The sequence below is a fragment of the Camarhynchus parvulus genome, chromosome 5, assembly GCF_901933205.1.
Source record: "Camarhynchus parvulus chromosome 5, STF_HiC, whole genome shotgun sequence".
In the NCBI taxonomy this organism is placed as follows: domain Eukaryota; kingdom Metazoa; phylum Chordata; class Aves; order Passeriformes; family Thraupidae; genus Camarhynchus; species Camarhynchus parvulus.
Window position 1 is genome coordinate 46,399,006 of NC_044575.1, and position 24,989 is coordinate 46,423,994.

General features: G+C 37.4%; 1 protein-coding gene across 1 annotated transcript in view; it reads left to right on the forward strand.

Moving 5' to 3' along the window:
* UNC79 (unc-79 homolog, NALCN channel complex subunit) overlaps positions 1-24,989 on the forward strand; it is a 107,693-nt gene that overhangs the window by 79,262 nt on the left and 3,442 nt on the right. The window contains exons 42-50 of the mRNA XM_030950001.1: positions 1,321-1,389; positions 1,984-2,094; positions 7,552-7,656; positions 11,407-11,484; positions 13,906-13,995; positions 17,421-17,596; positions 19,211-19,397; positions 20,739-20,936; positions 23,099-23,176. Coding sequence (XP_030805861.1) covers positions 1,321-1,389; positions 1,984-2,094; positions 7,552-7,656; positions 11,407-11,484; positions 13,906-13,995; positions 17,421-17,596; positions 19,211-19,397; positions 20,739-20,936; positions 23,099-23,176 — 1,092 coding nt within the window. The remainder of the gene's footprint in view (positions 1-1,320; positions 1,390-1,983; positions 2,095-7,551; positions 7,657-11,406; positions 11,485-13,905; positions 13,996-17,420; positions 17,597-19,210; positions 19,398-20,738; positions 20,937-23,098; positions 23,177-24,989) is intronic.

The following is a 24,989-nucleotide window of genomic DNA, read 5'->3' on the forward strand; positions in this document are numbered from 1 at the left end:
ATACTGCATTTGAGAGAGTCAGTATTTAGACAACGAAAATCCATCTGGTTCTAACTGTTGAAACTAAATAAAACTCTTAAGAAGCAGCAGCACCTAATTAATTTGCTGAAAGTACACCATAGTCAGACAGGCAGAGGGAACTTAGACTATTGGGACTTGGAGCTAGCCTGTTTGGCTGACCAGGTTGTAATTCTGATTGTAATAGAATATTGTTACAGAAACTGAATCGAGAAGCTCTGAGCTTAGAAGACGTACAGCAGGATCTTATCTCCTGGTGTGTATATTTCAGCAAACACAGTAAAAACTTCTGAGTCTTTCCAGTAGACTCCAGTAAATTAAATGGAATTCTGATGCACTTAATCTGTTTGCTATGGTGTGAATGAACCCAGTGGTAATTTTTTCTGTACAAAGCAGTGTTGTTCTATATGGGCTGAGGGATCCAAAATCTAAACTGGTGACTGATATCATTGTCTTTTAAATTGGTTGTCACCACCTGGCTACATGAATGATATTAAATTCCTTGGCACTATTTTGCAATAGTCAGATCTTGAAACATCTTTAGATTTTGGTAAATTGTGGCATTATCCTTCAGCACTTACTAAGCCAAAAGGCAATAACTATTCCCTCAGTGTACTAGCCACCCCAATCTGCTGCATCTTATGTAACTGAAATAAATAAAAACAAATTAATTGGATCTTAGTGGTTCCAACTGCATATCCACCATTCACAGAACCTTTAGGTGGAGGGTTTACTCTGATTTCCCTTTTATTCATTGGAGGAATTATTAGCAAATACAAGTAAAGCAATTGCTTGCTCTTGAGCTTTCAATCTCCTGTTCTTTTCTTTAGGGTCATAGGGGACCCTTTGATATTATAGATGTTTACAGCAGGGGTGAGGCAAGACAATGGATTGATCCTGAAAAGTCCATTCAGTGCTGTAACCTGTGTGATTTACTTAAAATAAAGATTACATCATAAGGAACAACTTCAGGAATCTGAAACAGCTGGTGACAGGGCATATTCCAATGTTGCGGTTGTGACATGCCTTAATATGTAAGGGAAAATATCATAGTCCAAAACAAGCACAGACATATAAAATAAGATTGATGATGTGCACCTATGCTGTGTATGTTACCACTGAAGGCATGATTGTGTTCAAGGATAAGCCAGTTTAGAGAAGGTAATTAAAAATCAATCATCAGGGATCATTTTTCAGATTTCACTTGTAAGTTATTCATAGCTGCTATTCTATAAGCAAGATATGTACACAGAAGGGCACTAACTTCTTTTCTTTTTCTTTTTTGTCTTCAAATATGTTCAGTGTTCTTTAGACTCTAGTTTAAGAATCATGATTTGCTTGTTGAAGATACCTACCACTAGTGCCACCAGGGTAAGTTCCAGGAAGACAAAATTCAATTGCTGCAGATACAGCCAGCCTGTGCAATTGTATGAATGTGTTCATTTCCCCTGGCTAGGAGAGCATTATATGTAAGCATAAAATTGTGTAGTCCAATACTGTTTGGAGAATGATAAGAGCTTTGGAATCTAGGTTACGGTGAAGTGGGGGTAGAATTACATTCTTATGTGGGTGTGAATGTATATCTTCTTAAAGATTTGATGTTCTCTTTCTTTTTTTCCCCCCTCTTCTTTTTTTTTCTCTAAAAAAAAAAAAGATTAATGAGCTTCCTCAGACGTTTGTCAGTACAATTCCACTGAAGTCAGTGAGGTTTTCCTGCATAAACTATACAGCATCTCTTATAAACACTGTGTCACAAGTGGAACTATTTTCTAACTTTTTGTTTCTAACTTCTGACAGAAGCATGAAGGCATATGATACAGCTGTTTCACCAAAACGGTGTGAATCCCAGGCAGACAGCCTCTGAGCTAAAAATAATGCTGTTCCATTCAGGCATTTCAGAGTTGGAATGCTTCTTTGCTGTTTTGGACTACGGGTTATTGATTTCTGTAACACATGTCATTGCAGAGTCTTCTGGAACCTTTTTCAAAATTACTGAGTTTTGTAATTCAGAATGCTGTCTTCACTCTGGCCTACCTGGTGGAACTGTGTGGTTTGTGCTACCGAGCCTTCACCAAGGTAACAGTGACACTGTATCTTCCTTTAGGGACAAGTGAAAATAGGACAAAGTAGTGCTTCCCACAAGTAGTTTGGAAATAAAGATGGAATCAGTATCAAGTATCAGGCTTGTCAACAGTTTTAACATAGTTTGGTTAATCAAGTAGTGATCATGGTTTAGTGCCTTTTAATAATGCTGAGTTTTACATTCACAGTAAAGACACAGATGATGGGAACCTGCTGCAGATGTTGCTCAGAAAAGTTTTTTAATGTGATTTTGGGACTTGGACTTTTTTTCTCATATTGGTGAGATACCTGGTATTCATGCATCACTTAAAATATCTGTACAGTCATATCTTTCCTAGTACACAAGTTTAGCCAGTCACACTTGTGAGTAAAAACTTAAATATTCCTGGTAGTGCCTTTTGAGGGCACAGCTGTGGGTTGAAGCAGTAGACAACTGACTAAAATGGAAAACTCCAAGTTAGGAGCTTACCATCTTAGATCCTGTTCATTCTGTATTGGGTATTTTCCTTTGGCATGCATGGCTGTTGCTGTGTAAAAAAGAGAACAGTATATGTACACTTTTAAAATGTTTTAAAGATTCCTGGATGAAAGCTATGGTGTACAAATAGCAGTTATTACTCAGCTTCATTTTTGTAGCTATCAGTGAGAAGTTTAACTACAAAAAAGCAATGGAACCCATGGTCGTATATACTCCATTACGTAAATTGTCAAGGTACTGAGCAAAAATGTTGCTTTAGCTGCCGAGTGCACAGTTTTCCATACTTGCTACATTTGTCAGAACAGTAATTAATCCTCAGGAAACACTCTGTCATAAGTAGCTACATGATTTTCTGTTTTGATAATGTACAACTGGAACATGCATACTTTCAGTCTTGTTAAGACTTAAAATATCACTGTACAAACAGTGAAGAAGAAATGATGAAAGCAATGACACTCACAGAAAAACTGCGCCACCAGAAAATAAGAAACATTTTTACAAAATGTAATGGCTTGAAGCATTAAATAGAAATTAAGTAACAGTATGTTTAATGACAGCAAACAAGCTCTAACTTTTTGTCTAATTTGAAAGAGAAGAGTTTATGCTGTGGAGTAATCCTGAATACAGAAGAGATTGCCTAGCTTTTGGAATTATTTTGAGTTGTATCTATAGTTAAGGCTTTGGGCAAGGCAAAGTGAGTAAAATGTTAACTTGAAGTCTAATAGTGGGGTTTTTTTTCATTGAAACAGAAAAGCCTCATTTAAAACAGAAGCAAAGATATCCCTCTTGCATTTGTGGTCTTATCAGAGTGTTTTGTATATCTGCTAAAGCAAATCATGACCTACAGGAAATTTTTCACTTTCCTCAGGCTCTGCAGTTTCAGAGAAGTGTAGTTAAAACCATGGTATTGGAAAACCCACATGTGTATCTTGTATGCTGCCTGGTTGATTGTTCTGTTAATGTAGTGAGTACTTAATTGCACACAGGAAGCTTGGATTACAGTGCTTGGTAAATCTTCTTGATTTAGTTTAATGCAACCTGATGACCCAGAAATGGAAGCATTAGTGAATGTTCTGCATTGTATGGCCACAGAATAGTTAATTTAGTGGAACTCCACACTACATTATCTTTGCTATTTCTGAAAGCTTACCGTAGTTTTGCCTTAGAAGTGTCAAATTAATGACTGCAGTTAGAAAAAACACCAAATCAGTTATGATGTCTGTGTTTCTCTACAGTGGAAGTCACTGTATGTAAATAAGAGTGTTGTGGTAGAGGACCACTTAGAAGTGAATTCCAGAAGGAATATAATTGTGAGCATTGAAACTATTCAAATGTAATTGCTTGTTTTGCAACTTTGAGTGTGCTGACTGGAACAAAACAGCAACTTTCAGCTAAGCTGTGGAGGATTCTTGTCTTTTCAAAGAGCAAACTACTCCAACATGCACTTTGTAGAGGTCAATGCTGTACAACCACTCCAAATCTTTTCTTTAGGAAAAAAGACCCAACATTTTTCTAATTGCCTATGGCAGGAATATCTGAGTTTCTCTTGTCTTGGAGCCTGAAGACTCACGTCAATCTGATATTTCCTTGTCTGAGTTTCTGTTCCAGGTCAGCAATTTGTTTCTTTCAGTGCCTTTGGAACTCCCAGTTGAGAGTACCATCTCTTCTGTGGATTGTTATCTTATCTTTAGTTTTCCTTTCAAGTGTCTTAAGGTCCTAAATGGACTCTTTCTGGCTTTCTTATCTCTTAGAACTGCAGAAGCTTGAATCTAAACTTAGCCTTTTGCTGGTGTTCTGTTGTCCCTTATTGAGTAAATGCAGAATGCCACATGATTTTTCTATTGAATTTTTAAAGAATATTAAGAGGCAGATCTTCAGTATTTTTACTTACTGCAGTAGCAGCAGTGATAAAATAAAGATTTTTGCTTTATACTGCCTTACATGGAGGATAGCAATCTCCATTAAAGATCGAAATTTACTCTTATTACTAAGTTTGGACCCTGAGGTACTACTAGAACTTCAGTAGTTTAATGTTCTCAATATTAACATGTGGTTAGTCACAATTTGAGGGTTGCAAAGCCATTTTCTGTAGGGATACATAGACACGTGAGAGAGTTAATTTGGCTGAACAGTGGCTGAAATAGTGTATTCCTGACTCTTCTGGTATCAGATTTATACATATGGCTCCCCTGGATGTTATTCTCAAGGAGCAATGGCTTTCTGGCCGAATATAAAGTTTATACATATTTATCACCAGCAGGATGATAGGAATAAGCAGACTTGAGTAGGAAGGATACTTTGGGCCATTGACTTATGTGTAACCACTCCTGACTCCTGATGTACAGTGCAGGAAGTAAGAGATCAGATGTCAAAAAACCATTTTGCCTGATTTTGCTCAATCTCTCTTCACCACATGAGCTTAACAAACTTTAAGAGTTTAGACTGTGAGATAGGAGACTCCTTAGAGAAAGAGGCAGTTAGCAGTTGTATTATCCCTAAAGCCAAGAAAAGCTGGGGTTCATGAATCTTATGCTTCCTTTCTAAAAAGCAATTTATTATGGCCCCATTATATCCTGTATAGCATAGATGTTGGTATGTAAAATAGCTGAATGCTTTTGAAAGAATTATGTCTTCTTTTTCAGTCCAGTGTAGGCTGCTGGACTGGGTTACTGATAGGAACTTCTCTCCATTCTTTGGAGGGGATGTAAATGTCAACTGACTTGAGTATGGCACTGGTCTGGGAAGGCATTTGATGGTGGGAAGGGACACTCTTCCTGGGGAATTCTAACAAGTAATCAGGATTTGTTTACACTGTGGGTATTATGCACCATTCTAGTTCTCCATTCCCACTCAGAATATTGTAGTGTCAGAGGAAGTTCAGGTAGTGATAGCAGGAATGATCAAACGGTTGGAGTGCCACCTACAGAACAACTACGTCAGAGCTCTTTGGTCTGAAAGAGCAGGACCTGATGGGAATGTGAGAGAGGTCTGCAAGGTCCCAAGTGATCCAGACAGGGATAGGTAATTTCATTCCTTTCCAGTGTAAAGAACATACTAAGTTTATAGGAACTAGTGAAAGCAAGTAAAGGGAAGTGATTCTTCAACAGCGTGTGACTCTTTACCATTTGTGCTAAAGGCTGGCATGACTCCCAGAGGTCAATGGACAATTACGTGGAAGAGAAATACATTGAGAGTTTTGAATTATACAGAAACCACTCTGAGCTCAGAAGTTCCCTGAGCTGAAAATATTTGGTGAAATTATACATGCCTGCCTTGTTCTTATTCTTTTGCTTCTGCTTATGGCCTTGTTGGAGATAACTTACTGAAGACATTTGTTCCCATCTGACCTCTCCTGGATATTCTTATATTGTATATTTTTTATCAGAGCAGCACTCATGCATGTGGAATGTGTGACTTTTGAATATTTGTCCCCTCAAGAAATGGTTTCATAATAAGCTGATTCTGGAGTGTTAGCTTCCTGCAATTTTAGCTGCCTAGACTGCAGCAGTATAGTCAGACAAGGACAAGGACTGCAGTTTGGGACCCATTCTGTCATCTAAATGTGTTATCTGTCTGCACACTCCATGTAATTGAAGAGGAAACTAGGAGTTTGAAGTATGGCCTCTTGGTTCACAGACTGGCATCATAACTTCCATGGAATGCACACCATTCTATTGTTTTGGCACCTTCTCTCAGATCAAGGCCTGATATTTAAAATCTGTTTTCATTCAGAGATATGTAGGTGCTGTAGGAGGCATGCACTGCTGCTGCAAGCTTTGTTAGACAGCATGCCATACAGCTAGTGTGGGAACAGCAGTGCTCTGAAGAGGAGCAATGGTGACAGCTTGGTCTGCTGCAACAAAAGCTCACTCTCACTTTGAGCTTCTCCTGTGTGCAGCTGGAGGTGGCCTTCAAATTGTCTCTCACTAATGAACCTCACCAAACTTCTCTGAGGAAGAGACAAATAATCCCATTTTGCAGATTTTGTGGAGAAACTGAGGCCCTGATTGAGTAGAAATTGTCACACATTTAACGTAAGTGAGCAGGCAAGTGAGTGGGATTACAAGATGGAGGATACCAGATTTTAGATTTGAAGCATACTTTGGATATGCTCTCATTATTAGACCATTTATTTCATCACTAATGGTTGTCTGAAATAGAGCATGGCGCTCCTGCTTATCAAACTTCTTGAGTTGCTGTGGTCAGTAGCAAGTTATGGATTTGTTTGATGTTTTTATCTTACTGTCTAAAGTTGGAGAATGTCAAAGTAAGAGGTATAACAAGGCCATCTTATCTCTTGGACCTCCTTGCTGACTCAGCCCTACAACTCTATTCTTAGACTTCTGTGTTCTAATCTCCACTGGCTGATTTCCCCCTATGTTTTAAGTTGTTTCTGTTGTAGCAGCTGTAGCCAAGACTGTTTTTACTGTGGAAGTGGAAAAGTACTGCCAGTCTAATGAGTGGAAATAGATGGTCCAAGCAGCTGTAGTGGAGGCACTCTTTTTTTAAAGGGGAATAACAACAGAAAGAGAGTATGGTGAAATATAGACAGGTTTTGGCAGCTTCAGTGGAAGAATAATGCTAAATACTATGCCAGTTTTGTGCTTGTGTGTCGTTTCTTACTGCTTTCCTCTTTTCTCTTTTCATGGGACTACTTAAGGAAAGCTGTGTTTGCATACCTGGGTTTTATAACTATTTTATAAAATCTATCTATTTCATGTATGAAGTACTAAATCTTGCATACAATGTCTGACGAAACAGCAAAGAAAAATCACCTTCATTGATGTCTGTTCATTAAGTCTGTAGAATTATATAAATTATGAGTGATGTTGGCTTTTTTTTTTTAGACAGCAGAAACAAGTACATTTTTGTAATTTTGTTATTCTCAAACTTAGATAAAAAGTATCTTATGGTTTACTAGGGGCTGTCAGTAAATTTCAGGGCATTCATAATTCTGTGGTTTTTTATTGCAGGAAAGGGATAAGTTCTACTTGACACGCTGTGTTATATTGGAGTTATTGCAAGCACTCAAGTTGAAGTCGCCCTTACCAGACATGAATCTGCTGCTGTTGGTGCAGGTACAGGAAATTCTGATGTAGTTCTCATACTGATCCTGGCTTGGCCCAGGTTTGGGAGTGGGGCAGAGGCTGAAGAACTGAGTCCAACGTGGTTACGGAAAGTACCAGCAATGTCTGGGGAAACAAGAACTTTTTAAATCCAAATCCAGTTGCATTTGTATGCATTGGTGCATAAAGTTAGGCTGCTACATTAAAATGTGAGAAACTAAATTTGGAATCCAAATTTCTCATAATGATAATGACCTGTGCATCACTGCTGTTATGTTGAAGATCACAGAATATATCTTGAGTTGGAAGGGACCCATAAGGGTTGAGTCCATTGAGTTTTATATCATGTCCTGTTGGGGCAGCTACCCCTGGTGCTGCCTTTTCTTTATATCCTAGCCTCAAACCCCTTCACCAGCTTGTGTGGGAAGGGCTGCTAGTGGATCATGGGTCACAACTCAGTTTCTGGCAGAAAGCTTGTCTCCAGTTCCTGAAGGCCATTTTCTTTTGACCTGCAGTTTTCCACCAACAAATACATTGACAATATTTTTGCTGCTTTCATTCTGTGGAGTCAAGCTACCTTTGGAAAATATGAGGAAATGAGATACAGGCTTGTGAAAACTTCTGCCTCCAAGAAGGCACAGTTTGGCATCACAAGCCTGTCCCTCAAAAACAATTTGCTGAAGGCCATTAAATGTAATCACAGCTAGTGGGCTCTCATCATTTACAATGAGATAACAATGATATGTTAGGAACTTAAATTTGAAACTTAAAATTATAGGGACCAGCATAATAGCACTTCATAAGGTTCAGGTGAGGTGTTTATTATGTAGATACCCCATGCTCCCAGCATCACAGCTCCATTCACTCCTTACCTTCCCATTATGGGTCAAAGCTTCATGTAGCTTACTATGGACTTATTTTCTTACTCATAGTAAGTAAGTCCATTACTCATAGTAAGTAAATTATTTCCAGTTAACAGAGAAATAACACTGACAAATGAAATAATATGGCAGTTAGGATAACTCTGAAAACAATTATTATGCCATCAGTGTTAGGGGAAGAAATTGTGAAGGGAAGAGTAATATGGGTTTTTTTTTTTTTTCTTTTGATGCTTAGGGGTTGTTTTTTAAAATCCATTTAAGTTAAAAAGCAGAAGTTTGTATTTTTTTGGTTAATTATTATTAAACTCAAACTTACATTTTTTCAGTCCCAGTCAATACCATCAAATAACAACCACCAACCTCTTTCTGTCTTACAGCTGCAGTGATGCACCTTTATACCGTGTACATTGGTTTTTGTTGACTTGAACTGATTTTTCATGTATTACTGAATAAAGCAATTATTCTGCATTACTCCTATAGTTCAGTCCTGTGGCTGCCCCAAAGCATAACAATGCCCCTAGTCCCTGTCTAGTCCTTCCTGAATTTGTCATTTGAGAATGCCAGCAGGCCATGTCAATTTTGGCAGTGGGGTTTTATTGATTTACACTTGTGCTTCACATTGAGTCAATTGCCTGAGAAACACAGTAACCAAAACTCTCTTACATCACCTTATCTCGTAAAGATAAAATGGTATTTGCCTGGGTTTTCCTCCTAGCACTGTTCCCATATGCTGTATTCACTTTGGGATGTATTCATACCTTACACAACAGCATCTAATGTGGATATAAATGTCTTTTATGATGTCTCTCTTTCAGAGGCTGATGAAGTGATTCATATTTCCTGCCATCCAAAGCAGCCAGCTTCTGTTTTTATGCAGTCAGTGGTGAAGAATAGGGGTTGTATTCAGACCATCTGCCATAGATGCCTACTGGAGGCATGATGACAGCTTCTCCCATTGACTGTAAATTGGCAGCTCTCAGTAGTATGTGGTCTGAATCACTCAACATTCTCTGGAATTGCAACACCATAGTAACCACTAAGCCCATCTTAAGCACCACTGTAATTTAAGAAATCTACCAGTAAAAATGCATCTCTCTCTTATTTTTGAAATATTCTCTGGTGCCATTAATAGAATTAAGGGATTGGTTCACCTCTTTACCACACAAAGCCACCAGGATATTAATTCAAATTGTATGCTTTTGAATGAATAAAGACATAGCAGAGTTAACACAGCACCAAACGGAAATGGTTTTAATTTCCAGAAGTCATGTCTCCATGGACATGTTAGCCTGTATGCAAGATTCTATACAGACAGTGCACACAGAATACAGAGATTCTGTCAAACTGTTCTAGATAACAAAGGAGCTATGAGCACTTTAAGTTAATGATAGATCAGTCGTGGGCTGACTAACAAAGGAGTTCCTAGAAAGGTACATTTGACACCCACGTTTATCCAGATTACATAGTGCCATCAGTGTCACTGGTGACATTAAGGCTAAGATGAGAGTTAACTTTGTCCCACTTTACAAAGAATGAGAATTTTTAACCAGATCACTCCAATCTTTGCATGGATGTCGTGGATGCTAAAGGGTACATTAAGACTGTCTCCTTGATTTATCCTAGCAAATGAAAGCCATCATGTACATGCTGCTGTTCCATGGGTTTCCATAGGAACTGCTTCTTCACACAGCATTTTGTTTCCCAGTACTTTTCTCCTGCTCACATTTCATCAGCACACATCTTCAGGATTTCCATTGACTTCAAATTGTACTGGTATCTCTTTAGAATTTGCTTGTTCAGTCAGTCTCTAAGATTCAGTGTACCTGATCTGTTTTGTTGTAAAGCTTGTGGAAGTGTAAGAGTAAATTCTAGGACTGCAAAGGATATTTTGAAATACTTTCATGAAGAGCAGTCAATCATTGAAAGTTCTGCTAACATATATGTGTTAGACAGCCATAAAACATGGTAGTCAATATCTGTCTCAGTTTGTGAAAGTACTATGGTATCAATTAATTTTTTAATCAGAAGGAAGATTAAGGCTTAGACCTCAGTTGACAGTTATTTTCTGTCTGCTCTTTCTAAGAAAGTTATATTGCATCACTATGGACAAAAATTGTTCAAGTGCAGATATAATTTTAGGACAAGAAGTTATAGGAACAAGCAAATCATTTGCAGTGTGTTCAAAGCATTATTGAAGCTTATAATGATTAAATAACAGCATTAGCAAGTTTAATGTATGAATGATGTGGACATTGGAGATTTTAGGTCAAGGGATTCGGAAACAAAAAGAAACAAGAAAAATAGGTAAAATAAAAGCATAAGAAAAGCATGAGAGATATTATACTGTAGCATGACACTGACCATGTCTCAGAAACAGCTTGTTTATGTTGTACGGTGCAGAAGTTATATCACACCATACTAGTATGTTGTCAACTTCAAACCTCTTCATATAATTCATCATTGTAGAACTCCAGTGACATGTTGTGATATCACAGTGAAGAATACACCCTGCCTTATCCTTCTCTAGCATGGGTTCACTCTATAATGAGAGGAATGTTTGATAAATGGAAGAAATAGCAAATATATATTTTTTTCATAAGGAAAGTCTGATTTGTTACATAATATTCTTCAAATTGCTTCTGCACAGCATATGTGTTAATTAAGCACATTAAAGTCAGATTTTTTTTCAAGAAAATTATCTCATTTATAATGGTGAGTTAAGTAGGTTGTTTATAAAGAAAGAGATCTCTAAAGGCAAATTACTATGAATAAAAGCAAGAAGAGATCTGAACTGATTTTAATGAAGTAATGAATAAATTATTAGTGTCTTCAGGTTCCTCAAAAAATAATTTAAAATAACTTAGCTTTAATTTCTTCTTAGTTTGTTTGTGCAGATGCTGGAACAAAACTAGCTGAGTCAACAATCCTACATAAACAGATGATTGCCTCAATGCCTGGAGTAAGTACTGAACCAAAGTCCATTTCTTAGTTCTGTTCTGATTAAAAAAAAATACATCTTATTCAGCTTGCTTTGCTTCATTTTAATGCTCTTTCCTTTTAATTTCTCCTATGATTGGCAAGATGGATTACAGGCAAGGTTGAGATGCTTCATTCTTTTTATTAACAGTGGAAAAGTTCTGAATTTGGTGTTGCTTTCCTTGCTTTCACTGATAACCTTTAGTCATGTAACTGACTTCAATGGAACCTGTGCTCAAAAAGACAAATCAAAGATCGAATGCATCAAAAAATGGTAACAGGATGGAAAGCTACAAGCCATTGCCTCCATTCTCACAAAAGATTACCTGATAAAAGAAGGGAGTTAATGGTATTTTTCTAGTAATGTGTAAGTCATTCATCTATATCCTGCTGATGAGTGCCACTAAATTACAAGTACTCCTTGCCTGGGCACTGAACGAGTGCCCTGGTGAATATGGGAGGACGTAGCACAATGAGAGGTCTTGACTTGTTCCATGACACATGTGACTGAGTACCCAAGCAGATGGAAGAGGGTTAGCCAAGGTTTGCTTTACAAGCTGAGTGAGGAAAACTTGTTTCCCTTTGTGTGTGTCAGCTTTAGGGATGATTTAATAGGATCTTTCCCATGTATCTTCTGAAGTGCGTGATTTTTAAAATGCCAATCTTTAATAATACCTTTCCTCCTAACAGGATATTTTAATTTATACTTGCTTTGAATAGATAGACTAATACTGCTGTTACAAGGTGTGATAGGAACATGATCATTTCAGAAGAAAACATAGAAAATTAGGCTGCCTACTGCTTGCATGAAACGGAATAGGTTGTTGGAGAGAAGTCTTGTGCAACTGAGCATTTCTTTTCAGAGATTGGAGTGTAGTCTCTTTCATAATTCTGTTATTCAATATTCTAGAACCCAGGTCAAATCCTTAGTGCACATAAACTGGATGGAGGATATACTGACAGGGTTCCCAATGACTATATTTTACTGGTTTTTATTCTGTCATGGAAACTGAACAACATTTGAAAAGCCAGGAGGTGGCATAGTAAGGGAACATACAAAAATGAGGAGTGCCCAGGTCAGTTGTTTTAAATATAGAATTCTAACAGTTTTTCAGATTTCAGCCACTAAAACTCAACTGTTGTTTAATAATTCTGTGACTAAAACTAAATCTAGTTCATTTGTATGCTCAGATAGGATAATCAGCTTTTATGCTTCAAAGTGCAGGTAATCAAAAAGAGGTCAAAGAACAGTAGTTTTCTTCTGTAAACTTTACTGCAGTGCTCTGCCCTGAGCCTATGACTTGGGACAAAGTAGATTTTGATGACTTCAAAAAGATATCTAATTTAATAATGTGATCATTTAGCCTCAAAAGTTAAGCATTTCTTTTACTTGACCCCAAGAATGAGATATCCATAGTTCCTGTTGAATTGAGGTAGCATTTTCTTCACCTCAGACTATTAACATATAAACAGAGGTTTATGTGATACCTAGTGGGTCGGTAGCATCACCTTTGGAAAGCTTCCCTGCAGGGCTCTCTGATCTATTCAAAGCCCTTATTTAATCTGACAGCTTTGTTCTGTTGACTGCTTTATGCACCTCGGGCTCATCTTGTGCTTGCTGAGGGCCAGATTCACATTTCTCACTGTTCTAGGAAAAGGATTATGAAAATCTGTAGTGCACAAATACAGCAAGCACCACATTGAGTCCCTTTGTTTTCCCTTTGAGGTTGTTTTTGCTCTGGCACAGGTGGCTTCTCAGTAAGCTTATACCTTTATGATCTAACAGGAACACTGCATAGCTTAAGTGCCATTAAGATGCTGTATTTTGAATGCTTTTTCTTCAGGAATACACAGGAAATATTCATTGGTTTTTGTGTAAAGGAAAAAACATAACACATTTCAGTGATGTTCATTTTAGTGATGTTTGCATATAAAAGACCTGAAGTTATTTAAACTGCTTTTCCATTGTGATTAATGTGAAATAAGGACATCTGTGGCTGTGACTGAATTTTGTTTTCTTTGATTGTAACTGGTTCCAATTGCAGAAATGCTCAGCTGCTTGAAAAACTGAGCTGTTCAATTCTCATGAGCTTTTAAGACTTTGATTCTGGACCACTGTAAATTTCAGGATGACATGACCAGAATATTCTTGAAAGTTTCATCAGTAGATCTTTTATTGCTGTCATAGATAAGAGTATTTTATGATGCATGAAGAAATTACTGCAGCTGGGCTATCTTCTCATAATATAATCAGATAAGAGGAGATAATACAGTGAGAAGAAGAACATCAAAGAATACCTATTGCTAATGATTTTAACTAAAAAGGAAAATAAAGAATTTGAGACAGACTAATTGTATTCTGGTGAAGCAAAACCCGGTACATTAACTTACTTTTGTGTTTTAGTGTGGAACAGCAGCAATGGAATGCATGCGGCAGTATGTTGGGGAAGTGCTGGATTTCATTGCAGATATGCATACCTTAACCAAATTGAAGGTTGGTTCTGGCATATATTGATGTAAAGTGTATGAGTTTTTTTGACAAAAATATGTTTTCTGTAAGAAACCTGCCTGGGAGACACAGTAGGAAGTAATTGAGAGTGACTGACAAGTTTTTTTTCTTTCTCTTGTAAAAAAATATTGGTGCTGTTATAGATTAGAGACTTCTGTGGCACCAGTAAAAAGTAGCTTATGTGATGTTGAAATGGAGGCTGATTCTAATATCATGAGCACATAATAAAAATGCAGGCATGATTTTTCTGAAATGATGATGATAAGCAAATGTCATACCAAAGTCACTGTTAGAAGTAGTTGTGTTTAATATAACCCAGGGAAGAATAAAACTCTACTCTGCCTGTACAACTAAGTAAACTCCTGTGGAGGAATCCTGTGTCTCTTATAGATACAAACATACTCTTAAATTTATTGGAAGTTCAGAGGTAATTAAAATGCAGTAATTGACCTAAAAAAAGGGGGTGTCCTTTTCTTAATGGATGCTGTTATTTTCATTGTCAGGTTATATTCTGTTGAGGTGGGGAGAAACCAAATGGCTCTTACAGTTGTAGTCCAAACTGCATTTTGGTTTCTGTATATTAGTTGGATGACAAATTTTTAAGAGGAGTGATAGGAAAAGACCTCTGTTAACATAAAATATTTTATTTAGGAATGCATTTCATAAAAAGATCCCAGTAATCATTAGCTTATCAAAACCTGGAATTCCTATTTCATGGAGAAACTTCATGTTCCTGTTAAATTTCCTACAGAATGGAAATTCTCTAAAATGTTTTGAAAAATAAATAGCCTAAGTAACATTGGTGCTCTGAAGCTCATTTTTGAAGCAATGAGATGAGAATTTTTACCCTGCTAGTTTCTCACACACTCACTTGTTTGCTGTCTCTCTGGCCCCTCAAATCCACCTTATGCCCCAGAGGGGAAACCATATTGCATGTTAAATAATACTTACCACAAAGGAAGAAGAATCCCAACTAAACTGAAACTTGTGTCTTGAAACTCTCTGTAACTGTATTTTACTGGACAAAATATCCCTTTTCCTAAATTCTTACCCTGTTGGCCATGAATTCCTTTGAATTAAAAAAAAATAGTCTAAGGGAAGCAGCGTGTTATGCTGGAGTAGAAATTTACTTCAAAGCATAAAGTAATTAATCATTTGAAGTTGAATTGGATTGCCTTCCCATTCTATCCTCTCAAGTTATTCACCCATTTCTGTTAAAGTTCAGAACTGCTTTCAGAATAGGTAGCAAATGAATCATAAGTGAGGCAAGAGATACATCTGGTTTGCTGGTTCCACAGGAAAAAAAATCAGCTTACCTGAAACCAGGAATGGGGAAAATTTGTTTATAAATACTTGCAGGTATCCTCTCTCCTGTGTAAATGTTTCTGTAGAAAACTTTGTCATTTGGACTTTCCCATTCTGCTCATCTCCCTTGAGCTGTAGTCTGATTTTTAGAATTGTTCTTAGTTGCTGAAGTCTGGTGATTACTTATTATCTTCAGTGGGACTATTTATTTTTAAAAATTTTATATATGGATATAGGTAGAACTTGAACTAAAACTTTACCTGGTTTTTCCCTTTCATGTTTTGAAATGGGACAAGAAGCTTCCCAAATCAATCATTTGGCCATTTAAAACTAAGCCAGAAATTCCATGTTGTTTTGATTCAGCCATGTAATACAGGAATCTGAGGACAAATTAGCATAATAGGAGACTCAGATATGACCATAATTTTATGTATTGCAAAGAATAAGCTTTTCTGTCTTATGAAATTAAAAGGCAGATCTTATTTAAACAGATAGAACTTTGTGGTTTCAGCATGTTTGAGAAAATATTTGTAAGCATTTCTAAGTCTACAAATAGTCAGAACTTCAAACAAATTCACAGCATCTAGATTCAAATTCTTGCAAGCTCATTTCATATATTTACTTACGTTGCTTGGGTTTTATTAACGGAAGTGTTGCTCTCTAGAAAATGAGTTCTAAGATCATCTGGTTGTACAATTTCTTACAAGTGTGTATTATCAGCAGCATTTGGGGTTATAGTTAACAAAGAATCCTATATGATATACACGACCAGTAACAATCCCAACAGCAGAAGATGGTTTTCAAATGTTGGTTTTCAAATTGGAAATTTTTACTCTCGGTAGGAATTCAGAGAACAGACCTAGTTAAAGTTGTTTGTTTATATCCAATATCTTCTTTTGTGTATCCAAGAATAATTTCTTTGAAAGAGGCTAATTATTTTCAGTGCTGTATATTAGGAACTACTGCACTATAAAAAAAGGTATAAATGTTAATTCTCAAGATAATCTCATTTCAGTGTACCGTTTCTGTTCAGTTTATTATGGTTTCTTTTTCCCTTTGACATAACATCTTAATTGGTAAAGCTTGTCAGGATTTTATTTAGAAAATTCCACCATTTTTGAAGATTTATAATATATCTGCCTGCATAACTGTTTATCCTTTTTACCTGTCTGTATAAAAAAGTTATTAAATATTCATGCTGGTACATAGGGGTTTTTTTCTCTTCAAAGAGACTTTAAGTAAGTGCAATTTGAGAGTGTGAGTTTCTGTGGTCAGATACTTATCTGTTACAAAAATATTATTGGTTCACTGATTTTTATCCTGTTATAATAATTGGATAACTGATGACCTGATTTTCTTGTGCAAAGCATATGGCTCTCCTTTTAAGCAGCAACTGCAGTCAGCATGTGTTCTGTTATAGTCTAGTATCAGAAGGTAATGCAAAGTTAGCTGAATAGAAATACAGAAGTATCTCAAGAAGCAGCAATGAAACATCCCTAAAGCTGGCAAAGCAGAATAAATTATATTTACAAGCATCAATATTTGACTGTTTCTTGGTGAGAGATTTGGCCATTTTATTGCCAGAGCTTAAAGGCATTTGTAACTGAATAGTGCAATATAGCTGAGTAGTGCAATATAGGCATATTGCTGGAGAATAACTGAGCTTCTTTCTGAACATGTAAATGGGATATTGCACATGGAAGGCATTTCCTGCCCAGATGCTATCTTGTTAAATGGTTAGATTATTTCGTTTTTACCTAACCTCTCTGGATATGCAAGCATTAGTTTGTATTTATCAGCTCTTGAGTTTGCTGATACAAAAGCTGCCTATACATTTTGCCCAATTTATATTATGTCTTTACATTATTATACTATGCCCTCTTTGAATTGTGGCCCTGTGTGGAAAGATCTGCATCATACTGGTGTTACTAATATAGGGATTGGAGGATTTTAAAAAATCTATTTCTGAGCTTTGTTTTGTAGACACCGTTAGAGATCCTGGGAAGGAATTGAGGAGGAGTGAAATAGAATATGCTGGTTTTTGGAAGAATTTAGTTCAAGCAAAATATTATTTTTGGGTAGGAAATCAGATCTTTGCCTTGCAGAGTCACATGAAGACTTGTTCTCAGCCACTGCATGAGGACACATTTGGTGGACATCTGAAAGTTGGTTTAGCTCAGATTGCTGCTATGGAAATCACCCGGGGGAACCACAGGGACAACAAAGCTGTGATCCGGTATTTGCCTTGGCTCTACCATCCTCCTTCAGCAATGCAACAAGGGTGAGAACACTTTTACACAAAATGGAATACTAAAATGAGTTGGAAATCTTCACAAAATTATGTTTTTATTGCCAGATTCCATAGATAAGACCCACAGTAGGACATGGTGGCAGTGGGACATTGAACCAGCTGCTCAGCATCTTCCTGATCCTTAACTGAGGAGTTTGTCAATATAATATTTAAAGTACATGCCAAAGGGATAGTGGAGGTAACTCCAGGGGCTTGACTGGATTAACACTGGAAATTAACTTGATTTTTGGTCTAAGTCCAGACAGTGAAAAGTGCACAGGCAATTGATCAGTCCTAGAATTACATAAAATATTCTCTGAATCATAGACAATACAACAGGAAATGGCCTTTGAAATTATGGAGTACAAATGAGTGAGAACTCTAAAGTATAGGCCTACTGATGTATGATAAACTATTGAGTTCACCTGGCTAAAGTTAAATGAGAGAAATCCTGCTCAAGACGTATTTTCTGTCCCTTTTCACTAAGAGAAATCCTGGTGTACAGTCTTTTAATTTCGCAAAAAAAGGGGAGTACTCTCCCTTGTGTTGCAGTGACAACAAGTGACTTATTTTGAGTGTAGGCAACTGGATTATGTTTCAACAAACCCGTGTTCCTGTCCCAGCTTTGTCCCAAACTACCTGTCCAGGATTCTGGGGACTAAGCTGTTTAGGCTCCAGTCCTTTTAGATACATCTGCATGTGCAATTATGTGGAGCCTATCTGCTTTCGGAGTGCTTAAATCCTTGTACTTTAGTTTCTTATATGTAAAAAAAAAAAAAGGAACACGTTTTGAATTGAAAGTAATGAGTTACTTTAAGATTCTATAGGGACATGAGGAAGAGCATTGTATCAGATTTCATTAAAAACCAAAAATTACTGGAATGCCTCTTGGGTACTATGAGTCTTTGACAATGACATCAAATTAGAAACTAAAATCAGCAGGGAGAGTGGCCTAGTAAATAGTGATTTATTGATGGAAAAACAATTATTTTTTTCCTGTGCCTATGAATTCAAATGAGTATTTAGTCAGAGCTTGGAAGCAGCAAAGGGACAGACAAGATGTTACCAGTAAAGGACTCTTCCTTTTTAGATTAGGCACACTGCTTTGCAATCAGACACTGCACTAGACAGTGGACAAATACTTAAGTATCACAAAAAAGCATTGTCCCTGCCCTCAAAAACACCATCCAAATGTTTAAGGAGATGCCCAAGAACACAGAAATTAACTCTGCTTTACCAGTGGAGGTGGAACACAGCAGAGGTAAGGCAGCTCTGTGTTGTCCAGGGGAGCTGAAAGGAGCATTTCCACTTGGGCAATCCTTCCCATCTGATATCTGTGTAAAAAACTCATTCTGTATGGGAGCAATGAATCTGTGAATGCTTTAACCTTTTATAGAGACCGTTTCTTAGACCCACCAAATAGGTTCTATTGGACTTGTATGTGGTATGTCAAGGCCACCAAGTTCTGTGTGGTTGGAATCTTCCCAATGATCTGTGTCTCCAGCACACTGAGACTGCATCTGCCAAATGTGCATAAGGAGACTCCATATTTTGGGGAAAGCCAGAAAACTTAGTATCATTGTAAAATCTGCTCTTTCTTGACAGGCCCAAAGAGTTCATAGAATGTGTCTCACACATTCGTTTGCTGTCCTGGCTACTTCTGGGGTCTCTGACACACAATGTTGTCTGTCCAAATTCTCCATCATCTTGCATGCCTATTCCACTGGATGCAGGTTCACAAATTGCTGACCACCTTATTGTTATTCTGATTGGGTTTCCAGAGCAATCAAAGGTAAGGGATTATGTGTTTTAAGTAGAGATGTGTTTTGTATTGGCCTTTTTGCAAACATTTATTTTTAGTAAGATAAAAGAAGGGGTAAAAGCTTAATAAAACCCAGGACCCAGGGAGAGAAATCTCTGTACGGTTTTTCTTACCTGCCTAGAAGACTGATGAAATTAGTACACTTAAGTTTGAGGTTTGGTTATTTCAAAATGTCTGAACACAGGAGTGAGGAACGAAAAACTGAATTCCAAATTAAAGCTTTAGCAGTGATCATCTCTGTAGAAAATATCTCAGATAGTTATTTATTTGTGTTGTATATTTGCATTGGATAGCATGTAAATAATTTTATGATCAAAATAATTACAAACAGTGATGATTCAAGTACAACTTTTTTCTTCAAGTTTTCAGGACAAGAAGAGTTATTACAGATTATAAGACATTTGTGACAGTAGTTTAACACAAATATAGCAACGGTCTTTGACACCAACCAGGTTTTTATTAGTGACAGAAGCAGAATGGTCACACATTTATCTTATACCTAAAATACTCCTTTCTTTCCCTCCACCCAGCCAAGACACTGGTGCTTCCCATCCATTTCTTTGGCCTTTTTTTTGCTCTTTCAAATACCTCTTTCCAGTTACCAAGCAACCATTGCAATGTTTGGTGCAGTCATGCTGCCACAGAGCATGAATCCCTCTTGCTCTTGCAAACTGAGAAAACATCTCTGACCAGAAGCATCTTTCTTGTAATGAAGTGGTTAATGTCCAGCAGTCCTGGAGGCTCAGACACTGTGATATATAAAAAGGATTAGCAAGGAGGCATGCCTGAGTATGCAAAATGAATTCTCTTTCCTTGACTGGTTCCTTGTGACTATGAGAGCAGTCCCAGCAAAGCAGAAATGGATGGGAGATTAACAGAACAGACGTAAAATCATGTATTTTATATGATAACTGTCCTTTCAGGTTCTGAAGTGGAGTCATATGTGCCAGAGCCTTCAGGCCTTCCACAGATTACAGTGGAGATTTCCATTAAGAAAGCTTCAGAAATAGTCCTGAATACGTGTTTTGCAAAACTAACTTTCTTTTAAAGGGACTGACCTTAATGCCAGGCACTTAGATGGCATGGGAGCATATTTGCAAATGCGGTTTTTACAAATATAAACCCATTTTGTAAACATGGAAAAGATGTTATCAAGTGTACTTGACTTACTAGTTCCTAATGGGAGGGAAACATGGGAAAGTGAGGGGCAACACTGCACAGTGGGACACATGACAGGGAACGAAAGCCTCTGCACTGTATCCCAATGGAGTTATTTAAATAAACATTTTCTTCTATTTTCTGTTTTTACAGACATCTGTTCTGCACATGTGTTCCCTGTTCCATGCATTTATATTTGCCCAGCTCTGGACAGTGTATTGTGAACAAACAGCAGTAGCTCCGACAGTCCAGAATCAGAATGAATTTAGCTTTACAGCAATCCTCACAGCCCTGGAGTTCTGGAGCCGAGTGACACCCAGCATCCTGCAGCTAATGGCACATAACAAAGTGGTAAGTCAGGTGCTGCAGACAGATTTAGCACAGATTAAACTCAGAGGAGGCTTGGCTCTGTTTCAATGGAATACAAGAGACTATGAATAACATCATAAAGTGACTTTGATGCTTTTGACAAATTAAAGGCATAGCTAATTAGCAGTGATTTAACCTCACAGTGGGCCTGAAACAGGATCCAGCCAGAATCTACCTGAAACAGCATCAGGAGCTTGAGCTGCTGCTTGTTGGATTATGAGCTCCTTGCATCACGTCTCATTTTGTACATATTCCGGCTCTTAACTGGGCTCTGTTGTTTTATCTGAATGCCTTACAGCCCAAATGAACTGTTCCAGGATAATTCTGTGAATATCCATTTGGTTGTTTTTTACCATGTGATGGTGAAAAAACACTCTGCTGACAATTGGCCACCCCATAATTCATGGGTTATTCATCAAAAAATAAGCTACATAAATATCTCTTGAAACATTTTTGAGTAATGAATGACTGGAAGGAGGCATCTCTAGAGATAAGATTTAAAGGGAAATGTTCATGCTGTCCAGAAATCATCCATATCATTTGCTTGGACATAACCTTTAAATGTTTGTTTATGCCAAATACTCTCTTCTGTTGGAGCAACTTTGTACAATAAGAACCCAGGGGGCTTCCAGCAGCCCTCTCATAGCTGCTCCTTTGCTTACCCTTGACTAATGATTCTCTGTGCCTGCAGGCTTAGGGTTAAGAGCTTGTTTCTGATGGGCAAGGCCTGGGATGTTTCCTACATCCCAGACAGTCATGACAGGTCAAAACTTTTTAACTGGGATGTTGACTAGTAGTTCTGGCTCTGAAGAGTCTGATGTTAGCTTTGGGAAACATTTTTATACATGGGCCATTCCTCTTAAGTCTTAACATTTGGGTTTTTAAGATTTGCTGCTACCAAGGTTTTCATTCCTGGTTTGTTTCAGTTTTCTTTTTCTTTTTAAATATAGACCTGCTATGTGTATGGAAATTGTTTTATATAATTCCCCTTTCCCCATGTGAAACATTTTCCACCCCAAGCAGGTATAGACCTTGCCCTTTTAATTGTAATTGCATGGGCTGCAATTGAAAGTCTTAGCCAGTTATTATTTCCTGTGTCTTGTCCATATCAGGCAAGAACCACCTAAAGCTGTCCCTAGATGATATTTTAGCCTGTGACATGGTGGGGTGTCTGTGGGTCACAAGCCATTGCTGGGAACAGTGGTTCAGGAAGCTCCATTTGAAGGAACAGGAAGTGAGCATTGTGTTTCCAGCCAGCCAGTTGTTTAGTCAGACACAAAAGCCTCTTGTCAAGCCCTAGGATGAGAGTATGACTGGGAAGTCCCAAGTTCCAGTCCTTTCTCTGAAAGTATATCATTATGTAGCTTTAGAGCCACAGTTATTAAGCTCTCTGCCTCAGCTCTTGCTCTGTGAAATGTAGATAGTAATACTTGCCTGTCTCACTGGGGTGTTGTAAGGTTAGTTAGTGTTTGTGAAGCACTTTGAAGATGAAAAGCACAACATAAAAGCTGAGTTTATTATTATCAAGGGGAATTTACATGTGGTTTAGACAGGCACTGTAAATAGTCATTGCTGGCTCAGGATGTTTGTCTTGTACCTGTGAATTTACACAATATAAAACATAAAAACCTGTCTGCTACCAAATAACTGATATTTGCATCTGTCATACATTATGATACAAAATGGAAGAATTATGGACTAGCTGTCAGTTCAAAATAATAAATTGTCTTTTGATGGGGGATAAAAAGATGGGTGTTGTGAGAATGTTAATTTTCAAAGATTAAATAAATAAAAATAATGATTTCTGACACACAGATTGATGAGAATTGCATAGCAAAGACATAAAAAACAGTTGATGATGTCTGAAAAGAGCAAAGCCAAAGACAACTTGTTTTGATGTGTGGTAAGAATTAAAATGCATCAAGGGTTGAAATATTTAACAGATAGCTGTTACCACATTGGGGTAAAACTAAACAAAGAAAAACATCCCATAGGTGCTCATGTAATGTTTAATCCTGTGTGTCAGTGGTTAATAAACGGCCTAGCAAATACAGGAAGATCCTTCTTAGAGGCTGTTGGCTTATCTTACTACATTGTTATGCTGGATATTTATTTGGTTTTACACTTGATTGTTCTTTTCCAAGATGGTGGAAATGGTGTGCCTGCATGTGATCAGTTTAATGGAGGCTTTACAAGAATGCAACTCTACTATCTTTGTAAAGGTAGGCATACCCTACCATGAATATGTATTAAATTATATTGCCTGATTATTCTGATTTCTAAATGTATTGTCCTGTGCTTTCCCTCCCACTCAAAAAAAGAGAGAGTGGAAGAAACTGAGGTTGAATGTTAATGCCACAATATACCCTAGCAATGCATGCTGAAAAATAAAATCCGTGCTAAGAAGACCAGACCACAATCTCAAATTCAAGTTCTCCTGATTTTTTTAAAATTAACATCTAATCTACTTCCTCTTTCCATTGCCACTAATGTCAGTAATGATCTTATTCCTCTAATAGACACAACTAATGTCACTGACTTTGAGAACCTCTAGCTACTGCCTGAATTTTCAGCCATTCTGTATCTTTTAATTATCATAGGTACTTTGCAGATCTCCTCTGTGTTCTGAGCCTCACATTCTTTTAGGTGGATGACAAAAACTTTTTGCCACATTGATTTTCTTGTTATTATATGAGTTGTTTCTTTGGAAATCCATAGTCAGTCTTCCATCACCCTGTTTGCAGAAGGGTTGAGATAGTCTCACAAGCATAAATCAATTTTACTATCCTTTTTTATGTTTTCCCAGTGCAAGAGAGTTTCCACATAAGTAGTTAAGGTTAATATAGTTCTCCTGTTGCCATAAAGGAAATTTCTGACTATTGCTTTACTCCAGTCTTTTATGATCAAGCAAGAATTGAAAATAAAGTAGCTAAAATTGAAGGTCTTTATGTCAACATGAAAGTATTCACACTCATTGTGAAAATACAGATTTGTAATGGCTTGTGTCTCTACAGAAATTCTGTCACTAAGGGCTGTTAAAGTGATTATGGCTCTGTCTGAAAGACATATGGGCTTCTCTTTTAGCCAGTCCAGGATGTTCAGAATTTGACAAAGATGAAGAGTGGCTTTAAAGCTGTGAAAAGAGAGGCCTTTTGGGCCAAAGCCCTGTCACAAATCAAATGAATGCTTTCAGGGGGTTGTGTTTGAGAGCATATATCAATATAATGCTAAGTCAGGTTAAAAGGACATTGTTGTTACTATAAAATCAAGCTCATAAAACTGTGGAACTCTTGAGTTAAGGTGCTAAGCTTTCATGTTTAGTGGGTGAGAGACCAAAGAGAAGAATTTGGGTGACCAAATCCCCTTTACTCAGCCCTAAAGTGAAATCCTACATGAACAGTGTACATGCATAACATTGCTACAGGATTCATTGTTCCAGATTACTAATTTTTTTCTGAACTGATTGTAAAAATATTTATTGTGGATGTGAAAAATAAGGGCCATGATTTAGGGACTTACTGTATGTTTGAAGTTCTTCAGAGACACAGTGGTGCAAAGCTTATTCACACAGGAACTAGTGAGTGAGTTCTCCAATTAAAAAAATCAGATTTGAGACAGTCCCTTCTTCAGTGACTGTGAAATGAAAGTGTTGAACTTTTCTCCTGCTTTTCTGTGTCAGAGGAACTGGGAAAGTGGCCATACCAGGTCAGGCATTGGTGTTGGAGACCAGTACCTTGCTGGTCACATCTTTGACCATCAAATTTATCTCTGAGGAACTTGGGAGCCTGCAGTGAAGACAAGAACAGCTCAAGGCCTTTTGCAGAGACCCAAGGGTTTTAGGCAGCCCCAGCAGCTACTGTGTAGCTTTTTAGGGAGCTGGACAGGCAGCAGATTTGGAGAGCCAGAACAGCACCATGACCAGCCTGTTCTACAGCCTGGTTTCTCTTTAAAAATTAAACTGGAATCAATATAGTTCTGTTGAAAATATAAACTCAAAAAATTTGATAGTGTCTGACAGCACTCTGTTCTTCCAGA